The sequence below is a fragment of the Megascapheus bottae genome, chromosome X (genome assembly GCF_031878675.1).
Source record: "Megascapheus bottae isolate mThoBot1 chromosome X, mThoBot2.hap1, whole genome shotgun sequence".
Taxonomy (NCBI): Eukaryota; Metazoa; Chordata; class Mammalia; order Rodentia; family Geomyidae; genus Megascapheus; species Megascapheus bottae.
This window is the reverse complement of record NC_143547.1, coordinates 70261032-70271371: the sequence shown is the minus strand read 5'-3', so window position 1 is coordinate 70271371 and position 10340 is coordinate 70261032. Positions and strand designations below refer to the sequence as shown.

The 10340-nt window shown below is 33.7% G+C and overlaps 1 protein-coding gene across 1 annotated transcript in view; it reads right to left on the bottom strand.

The window, feature by feature from the left end:
- Positions 1 to 755: 755 nt before the first annotated feature.
- Positions 756 to 10340, bottom strand: part of Nrk (Nik related kinase) — a 121430-nt gene continuing 111845 nt past the window's right edge. The window contains exons 26-27 of the mRNA XM_090325858.1: positions 6536 to 6675; positions 756 to 2955 (exon numbers count right to left, since the gene is read on the bottom strand). Coding sequence (XP_090181984.1) covers positions 2860 to 2955; positions 6536 to 6675 — 236 coding nt within the window. The 3' untranslated portion in view covers positions 756 to 2859. The remainder of the gene's footprint in view (positions 2956 to 6535; positions 6676 to 10340) is intronic.

The window sequence follows — 10340 nt, the reverse complement described above, 5'->3', positions numbered from 1 at the left end:
TCACAATTTATCTAAAAAATGGTAGTAATGAAAATGTTGCAATGTATGTACTCTAATATGTTACTGACAATATGAAATTTTGTTTATTATGTGTTATTGAAAATATTAAATTGTGTATATTATAATGTATTTTATTGAAAACAGTAATTGTGTGTGTGTGAAATCAGATGAGAAAAAGAGGAACATGAAGACAGATGGAGTGAGAGAGAGGGGAAAGGAGGGAGAGAATCAGGGAGGAAGAGAGAAGAAGAAGGAGAAAGAGATGGAAAGTTAGGATAAGAGAAAGTGAGAATACATGTGTGATTCCTGCATATTTTACCATGTAAATGATTATTACTTTCTTACTGTTTCCTCTCAGGCTCTTACCTTCCTTTAACTGACTTAACCACTCAGAATTTTTTCTTATTAGCCTTGTTCAATCACTGTTTTCCAGTTGTCAAATATTACCAATAATACATTTTATTATGGAAAGTGACTTTGTTGAAAAACAAAACAAACAAAAATTTCACTAAAATAAAATCACACTCTCATTAGTTCTGTTTACAGCCTGCTAAAACTACCGTACTTCAAACAAGATGACTCCAGCACATTGTCTTCCAGAGAATCCCCCAACCCTTCTGGGACAGGCTAAAACTTCCATGTTCTGTTGCTCTAAGTCATGCAGAGGTAAAATTTCTTCCATCTGTTACAAAGTACCCATGAAGGTACTTTTGAGATTTCCTTGTCTCTTTACTTTGTTTCAGTTAGAAAGGCTGATTTGCAACTTTACTGGAAAGATCTTTTACCTATGAACCATTTCAAATCATGTCATTCTTTTCTACGTGGCTATGTACCTAGCTTTCTTTCATCATTAACAACATATCCTTTCGAGCAGTTATACATTTGCAATCTTTTATGTGTGGTTGCGTTGTACCATCTTGAAGATTCTGTTCACTCTTGCCTATATTTGCTCGACAAACGCCACAGAGGACAACGGGAGTTGATTTCCTAAACTACTTTTAACTATATGATTTTAAGATAAAACTTACATTAAGATTAACTTTGAGTACGTATTATGAAAAAAGAAGAATTATGAAAAGACTTGCTCCTACATACTACATAAATGAGAAAGAAAAATCTGAAATTCAAACATAGCAAGCTCCAGTTGCTCAGCAATGAGGTCCTTGCACAGAGTCCCCCCATGGCCTTTGGTGTACAAAGTTACAATAATGAAGACGACTTCTATGAAAATATTTTGAAATGAAAGTTTGTTTTCCTTTGCAAAACTATTGCATTTAAAAAGTCTTTTGTGTTGTAAACACTGAAGGACAAGCCAGTTGGAGAATCACATTATTGTATCACAGTAATATAGCGTGATTCACATTTGTTTCTTTACTTAACGATTCAAGTTCTACATTCTCAACAATGAGTTACTACACTCTTGCTCGATAAAAGTTGTTAAAAAAATGAAAATCTTCATTTTTTAGCACCAGGGTGCCAAGAAATGATGTGCTATCATGAACTCACATGTAGTCAGCTGCTTTTGATTTTGGTTAACCAGGTAGTTTAAAAATTGTTGTCCTACTAGCACCATCTTCAGAGTTTAGAAGCAGAGCTAGAGGAATTCTTAATGAGGTATACTTTGTGGTGGTTCTGTAGCTTCTTGCCCCAGAACTAACCTTGGCATTGAGGATGGATATGCATTAATTATGCTTTTCACCAGGTAGCAGTTATCAAAGTTGACTAAATTTCACCTATCTATGGCGTCTATATACCACTTTTGGGTGATGGGCTAGCATGACTTTCACTAGTCTAATTTTACAAATGTAGATAGGCATTTTCAAAATCTTCATTTCACTATAACATTAAACCTGGGTTTGATACTGAAATAATTTTAAGTTAATTACTGATTTTTATAGCAATCAGGATTTGAAGACATGAGTATTATTCATTGAAGTCTTTTGTTTTATGTTTCCTCACAGGGTTTTTGTTTTTTACTTTAGTAACTGGAAATTTTTAAATAGTTGAATTGAGGCTTGGGTAAATATTTGGTGCTGTCTGATGGTCATATTATTGGCTAGGTAATGATTTTGAAAAAATTGTCTAATTTTGGGCACAGAAGTTGACGCCTACTTTATTAATAAAAGACAACTCTTTCTACAGTACATATGTATTGAAGTTCAGTTCTGTATTCAGCCTTACAAGTACATAATTTAGTGATTTGTAAAAAATAGCTATTGCACCTTTAAGAATTTAAGGAAAATCAAGCAAATGAATCTTCCTTCTTTTCTTGCATAGAGAGTAAACCAGCTGAAAAATGAGTAAGAAAAGAATACAACTGGCCCCTGACTATGAACTTATTTTGGAGGAGATGGAAACTATGTCCTCATGTATCACTACAACATATTCTGGGCATGCAGGTTGTTCAACCATAGTCGAGACAATCTCATAATCATCATAATGTTTGTTTCTTTGAGAAAATCACAGATTAATTTTTTTCTCTTCTGGAAAAGTTTTATTCAAGGCTAATTCATTTGTTGGTTATCTATCTCATAATAAGTTTCTTTACTCAGTATTGTAAGTCTGAATACAGATACTGTCCAAGCTGTCCTAAGAATGTTTGAATTCACAGTAACAAAAGTTACAAAGTTTGTGCAAAAGACATTGTACACCATTGGAGTACATAGAGCTTGCTATTGTTAATTTTTTATATAAAGCTGAATTTCTCATTAAAACTATTCTGTGCTACATTAAAAGGTAAGTTTGTGATTTAACTTTTCTCTAGCAATAAAAGTGAATGCTCACTTAATCTCAGAAATGTAAAGATGTGCTTGAATATATATCATATATGTAGATGTTGTAACAAATCACTGCAACCTTTTAAGAACCATAATTGCTTTTGAGGTCGTGAAGTTTTCCAAGAGTCATAAAGTACACTCGGCTGTGGTGATTGCGCAGGGTAGAGGTAAAAAACACCTTCAAACAGAAAAAGACAACATCAATGTATATTCAGTACATTGCAACCAGATAGATAATAAAGAAGAATGTTGACTTACTAGTATATAGCTCTAACTTTAATCTATCTGCATCTTCTAATTCAAATAATAAACAATTTTTCCTCAAAGAATGATGGTTCAAATTAGTTTGAAATTTAAATTATATACTTACAAATAAGCTGTTACTGTGATCTATATATTTGCTATTCAATATAGTTAGTTAAATTACTTTTTGTAGTTACCATTCAAGTACTGAAGTTCTCAATTGGTTTAGAATAACAATGCCTCACTTTAAAAATCTACTTTTACTCTAATTTCCTTTCCTTTTCATATAAAGAAAATATAACTGGTTGTTGTTTACCACTATGGCTGGTGTCTGAGATGCTACTACAAATTTCTCCTTGGCACAATTTTCTATTTCAATGAAATAGACTGGCCTAAATATATTGTTCAAAAGAGGCAAACTCAAAGGATTATAAGGGCATGTTGTGTAATGTGAGTGGTTCTATGAAGAATTTTAGATGAGGACACAGATATAAATATCAAATAGGTGCCTCTTTGTTAGGACTAGGTTTATTCATATCCACAGTGTCTATAATTAGGATAATCTGAGAAATAATAATGATGAAGGTAATTTGGCCTCAATTTAACATAGTTTAGGTGCCAATCTGTAAGATAAACTTGACTATAACCACATTACCCAAAATTTCAGGCTTGAAACCAAAATGCTCTTTACTATTACTTTTGTCTTGGAGACAAAGATTTCAGTAAGGCTCAGAAAGAAAATCAAGTTTCTTCTGTTCTTATGTCTAGTTAGGTGGCAAAACCTGGACTCATTCCTAGATCTATCTGACCTCCAATACTGGTTCTTAGCATAGCATTATAATGAAAATTAGCCCTTTCCCATGATGTACAGTCTATTACCCTGCTTTCTTTCTTTTTATTGTGCCAGTCCTGGGACTTGAACTTAGGGCCTGAGCACTTGTCTTTGGACTTTCTCAAGGCTAAAAGTTCTACCACTTGAGCCACAGAATCACTTCTGGCTTTTTTTGTATGTATGTGGTAATATTTCCTTAGGTTTTTAAAATTACTATTATGTTTAAAAAATTTTTAATTTATAGTTCTTTAATTTTATTTCTCAAAATATCTTAGAATGGTAATGATTTTATGTGATAACCATGTTCATCTTGCTATTACACAAACCATTTCCAAAACTCGTTTTTCTTTCTGACAAATAATCATAATACATACTTTTTAAGATAAACTGAGATAACTATTAAATTACAAAGCACAAATTTACTATATAACTAGATGCCTGGGAAACACATTTTCATTTTTGCAATAAATTTATATTATTGTAATTCTTTGAAAGCTATAGAGGCTGATTTGTTAAGTGAACAAAAAACAAAAACAAAATGTTACCAAATATATGGAGAAAAAGACATCTTCATATATTCTGGCATATCCACTAAGGAGAACAATATAGAGGATCATAAAAATTAAAAATTAATTTACTACATGATTAACTTTTTCTAGCAATTCTATTCTTATCATGTAACCACAGGAAACAAAGTACATCACAAAATACCTACATATTCATGGTTATTGCAGCCTTTGGAGTACACTAGGTAGTTATCTACTGATGAATATGTAAAAATATGTTACATGTGAATAATGTCATAAAATTAATAATGAGGTCATGTCATGTCATAGGTGGAATCAGATAATACGGTAAGTGAATAAGCCATATATATAAAGAGAATATTAGATGTTTTATATATAGAAACAAAAAAATTGATGTGAATATAGAATAATGATTGCTGGAGATTAGAAAGCATGTAGGGGCAGAGAATAAATGGAAGTTGAATGTAGAGTTAGAATTGTATGCACGTGGTCAAATATCACACTGAATCCCATTAATGTGTGCACTTCATATATGATAATTAAAAATCATAAAATGTTTTAAAGGAAGTTTTGAAGCATTTTTATTTAAATATTACTTTAATAAAAATGTAAAAATTAGTCTAGAGCCAGGTGCTGGTAACTCCTGTGATCCAAACTATTCAGGAGACTGATGACTAAGCAACTTAGTTCAGGTAGTAACGTCCTTGAAACTCCAATTAGCAAGCCGTGAGCAGGTAAGATGAATAAGGGTATGAGACTCTGAATTCAAGCCCCAGCAAAAAATTATTATGCATAAAAGGCAATAAAGAAATTTTTACCCAAATTTTTCTTTAAGATATAACCAGATTACATGATGTCATTTTTCAGGAGCCGGGAGTTTGGCCTAGTGTTGGAGTGCTTTCTTAGCGTGCATGAATTCCTCAGTACAGCATACATAGAAAAACCTGAAATTAGTGCTGTGGTAGAGCTCTAGCCTTGAGAAAGCCCGAGGGCAGTGCTGAGGCCCTGAGTTCAAGCCCCAGGACTGACAAAAAACATTATGTCCTTTTTCAGAAAACCAATGGAATTGGAAATTGTCAGGTTGAGCAAATAAATCAAGTTCAAAAAGACTAAAATCAGCTATCTTTTTCTCATATGTGGAATTCTAGATATAATAATAGTAGTTGTAATAATAATACTAGGAAAAGGCCTGGTGGTGGTGACTCATTGCTATAACCCTAGCTACTCAGTAGGCTGAGATCTGAGGATCATGGTTCAAATCCAGCCAGGGCAGAAAAGTCCCTGAGATGCTTACCTCTAATTAACTATCAGTAAATTCAAGTTGGAGCTGTGTCTCAAAGTGTTAGAGCACCAGCCTTGAGCAAAAGTGCTCTGGAACAGTGCCCAGGCCTTGAGTTCAAGCCCCATGGGACTCACAAAAAAAAAAAAAAACAGGAGAAGGAAAAGAGGAGGAAGAAGAGGAGAATGGAAGAAGGAGGGGGAGAAAGAATAGGAGGAGTAGAGGGGAGAAGGAGAAGGAAGAGGAGGAAGTAGACGAGGAGGAAGATGAAAACATGGCTGTAAAAGGAGAAACGGCTAGGTAATGAGGGAAGGGGGAAAATGGAAAATAATGATGAGAGTGAATATAATGAAGTGCATTCTATGTGTTTGTGAATATAGCATAATAAATTCCACTAAGAACTGTTAAAAGGGGGAAAATGCGGTGAATGGTAAGAATGGGTAAAATAGGATTTATTTGATCTAAGTGCAATATTACATGGAGGTATGTAAACAGCGAAGAGAAATCTCCCTGTATACTTAATTCCTACTAATAAAATTTTAAAGGGCTGGGATGGAGTTCAGTGGCAAAGTGCTTGCCCAGCAAGTGCACCATCCTGGGTTTGATCCTCAGTATTAAAACAAAAAAAAGAAAAAAAAGAAAAGTATAACCAGAGAGTGTAACATTTTTACTAGATAAATTGTTTTGGAAAAAAAATAATTGTCACTTACCAAATCACTATTTTAATGAAAAAAGGAGCATTGTTTTAATTAATGGTATGTTGTTTGAAAAATATAACACAAATGCATTTATGGCCAGAAGGAAAAGGAAATATATTGCTTTAGTTAATTTAAATGGTTCCCTTATGTTTGCTCTAATTTAAGGGTGTAAATTATACCTTGTCACCTCGGGTACAGAGAAATCTCAGATTCTTGATTGCCCTGCGCTTCAGCTCATTTTCCAGAACTCTTGACTGCAGAGAGCGTACTTCAATTGCCTTCTGGCCCCATCCAGTGGTTCTCTGTGTACACTCAAAAGCTTTAATACAAAAGGGGGAAAAATCTCAGAACAACACAAAGATTTGCCAGCAGTAAGAGAAAATCATCACCATACTCAAGGTTTTACTCTTAGCTTTCCCTTGTTTAGTAGTCAGTCATATAGTAATTTTGCTGTTCTAGTGTCTTAAAATCAGCTACCTGAAAGCAACATTGCATCCAACAGTGAATTATAAGATGTCTATTAATTCTTCTACTCATGTTCTCTAGAACACAAAGTCAATAGTTCATTCTACTGTTTTTAGACACAAAGATTTACCGCGGCTATTCTTTTTTTTTTTTTTTTTTGGTCGTGGGGCTTGAATCCTGGGGCTCTTTAGCTCAAGGCTACCGTCCTACCTCTTGAGCCACAACGCCACTTCCACCCACAGCTATTCTTTATTTTATTGCTAGGGTAGCATATGACCTTATGTACAAACAGGAGGTCTTAATAAAGTACTGTATTTGTGCTCATGTGACCTACATGGAAACCTGACTCTTAAAAATTAAAATGTACAAAATGACTTGTTCAAATAAAGATTTTATTAACCTGAAAGCAGTTAAATTAATAACCATGTTATAATCAGACTAAAGCTAATTTGCTCTTTTTAAGGCTTTATCATGCTCATGGAAATCTTATTAAAGTTTAATTTATAGGCCTGGGGTCAGGATTTTGGCCTAGTGGCAGAGTGCTTGCCTAGCATACATGAAGCCCTGGGTTCAATTTTTTGGTGCTACATATACACTTGGAAGTGGTGTTGTGGCTCAAGGGGTAGAATGCTAGCCTGGAGAAGGCTCAAGAACAGTGAGTAGGCTCTGAGTTCAAATCCCAAGATGACTGGCAAAAAATTAATTAAAAATAAATAAAAATGTTAGGCCTATTTTATAATAGTCTGTGGCAATACAAATCATGAAAAATAGGTTAAAGCAGAATAACCTAATTATGTAAATCATCACATAAGCAGGTAATGTAAGTTATTTTCTGTCATAGGATCAATGATAACAATAATGTTTAATTTCCTGAGTAGAGTCCCAGGGTCACAACAGATTGGAGAGAGACTCGACAAATGGGTCTACCTAAATATAAAAAGTTTCTGCACAGACAAAGATAGTTACTAAAGTAGAAAGACAGCCAACTAACTGGGAAAAGATATTTACCAATAATACATTAGACAAATGCTTAATATCCAATATCTACATGCAACTCAAAAAATTAATCCCCCCAAACCCAACAATCCAATTACTAAATGAGTGAGGAAATTAAAGAGAGACTTATCAAAAAAAGAGGTTAAGGGCAGGAAGTTTGGCCTAGGGGTAGAGTGCTTGCCTAGCATTCACGACGACCTGGGTTCAAATCCTCGGTTCTACATACATAGAAAAATGCCAGAAGTGGTGCTAAGGCTCAAGTGGTAGAGCTCTGGCCTTGAGAAAGTCCAAGGACAGTGCTCAGGCCTTGAGCTCAAGCCCAGGACTGGCAAAAAAAAAGAAGAGTTTAAAATGGCAGAAAAACATATGAGACAATGCTCATCATTCATGGTCACAAAGGAAATACAAATAGAAACAACCATAAGATATCACCTTACTCCAACTAGAATGGCCAATATTCTGAACTCAGACAACGACAGATGCTGGCAGGATTGTGGAGAAAGCGGAACCCAACTACACTGCTGGTGGGAATGTAAACTAGTCCAGCCAGTCTGGAAGGCAGTTTGGAGGTTTCCCCCAAAATTGAAAATAGATCTTCTCTACAATCCCACCATTCCACTCTTGGGCATCTACCCTGAGCATTATAACCCAGGTTATGATAAGAACACCTGTCAGCCATGTTTCTCTCTGCACTATTCACAATAGCCATGTAATGAATAACCCAGATGCCCTGCTGCACATGAATGGATACAAAAAATGTGATACATATCTACAATGGAATTCTAATAGCCAACAGACAAAATAAAATAATGGAATTCTGTGGGAAGTGGATCAAACTAGAGTGAATCATGTTGAGTGAGATAAGTCAAGATAAAGGAACAAAAGATACACGATCTCCTTGATATGTGGGTATTAGATCCAAACACTACAAGAGCAGTGACTCAATATTTGGGTACCCAAGGGTATTGACATGATCTTGGAGAAATAAACATAACTACATAAACATAAAAATTTATTATGGGTTATATATTCTCTAGGCATATTATATTTTATAGATTGATATGTATCTATTATGTACAAGCCCTCAGCTTAATTTTAATTATGTTCTAAAGTCTATGTGCCAGTGATTTTGTATAGCAATTCCTTTCTTGAATATTTGTTAAACATGACACTTGAAATATGATGTAAAATATCAGTGTTAATAAAAATCTTTCAAAAGAAAAAACATTACTGTTCAACTTCAAGTTACTATTCTTTGTGCATTTTATGTGAAAGAAAATTTCTGTAAGTAAATGCAACTCATAATTTTTAAAATGATAAAGATTATAATTTATACTATAATAGTCTAGAAAATATAACAAAGCAGTTTCATTGTATTATCATAATCAAAATCAGAATTCATAAATTTAATTTTCCATTTTGAACAGAATAAAATTTGCTTTTATATATTTCTCATCTATGTCCTTAATATTTCAACATCTTTAAATTACTTAGTTGCCTTTGCTCAAACCAAAATTTACCTGTCATTCAGATATGTGTACTTGTGTGTATTAAATATACATGAAAGGACTCATGAAGGAATTATTCAACTTTTTCCTAGGCAAAATCTCTACCACTTGACCTAATCCAAAAGCCCTGAATGTTTCAACTTCTATGAAAGTTACTTTCATAGGCATACTGTAAGAAATGTAACTCTCAAAAATTATGAAAATACTTCTAACATCCCTTTTCTATTAAAAATCAAATAACTTATGTGTAAGAAGTAGACATTAAAATATTACATTAAAATAATATTTTGACTTGTTAAAATGTCCATTCTGAAAGAAATGAATAAGTTCAGTTCAGGCCAGAATTAAAATTACCCCAGTTTACAATGGAAATAAAGAACATTAATAGCTTAAATGAAAGGAACAATTGATTGCTTATATAGATTTGAGAGGCTGGGCATGCAGACAATGAATTTAAGGCCAGCCTGGACTAGAGAGACAGATCCTGCCTTGAAAAATACATATTTTTACACAGAGTAAGTCTTTATATACCTAATGCACAGGCAATTAATGGGTCCAAGTAACAGTTCGCATAGGCACATAATGTTTCCTTTTAATTTTGTAGCATCTGCTACTAGTTCTTGAGCTGACATGGTAACCTACTTTCTGAAATAAGATTCAGTTATTTGGAAGTAGGCTTACTTGGTAGAACTTTCTCTGATTATTAAGCCTCCATGTTCTTGAAAATGCAGAATGATTACTGAAAACATTTATCATACTAGTTCAAAGAAATATAAAATTTATATTAGAGAAATTGGATCTGGGCTGGATTTAAATAACAAAGCAGCTGTTTATAAGGAGAAAATTAAGCTTATTGATTTCCTTGATTTCAGTGTTAAATTGTCATATGCGCTTTCAAAATATCCTAAATAAGTAATAACATGCTCAAAGGACATTGTATACACACATAAAAAAGTCAAATAAAGGAGCCGGGAGTTTGGCCTAGTGGTAGAGTGCTTGCCTAGCATGTACGAAG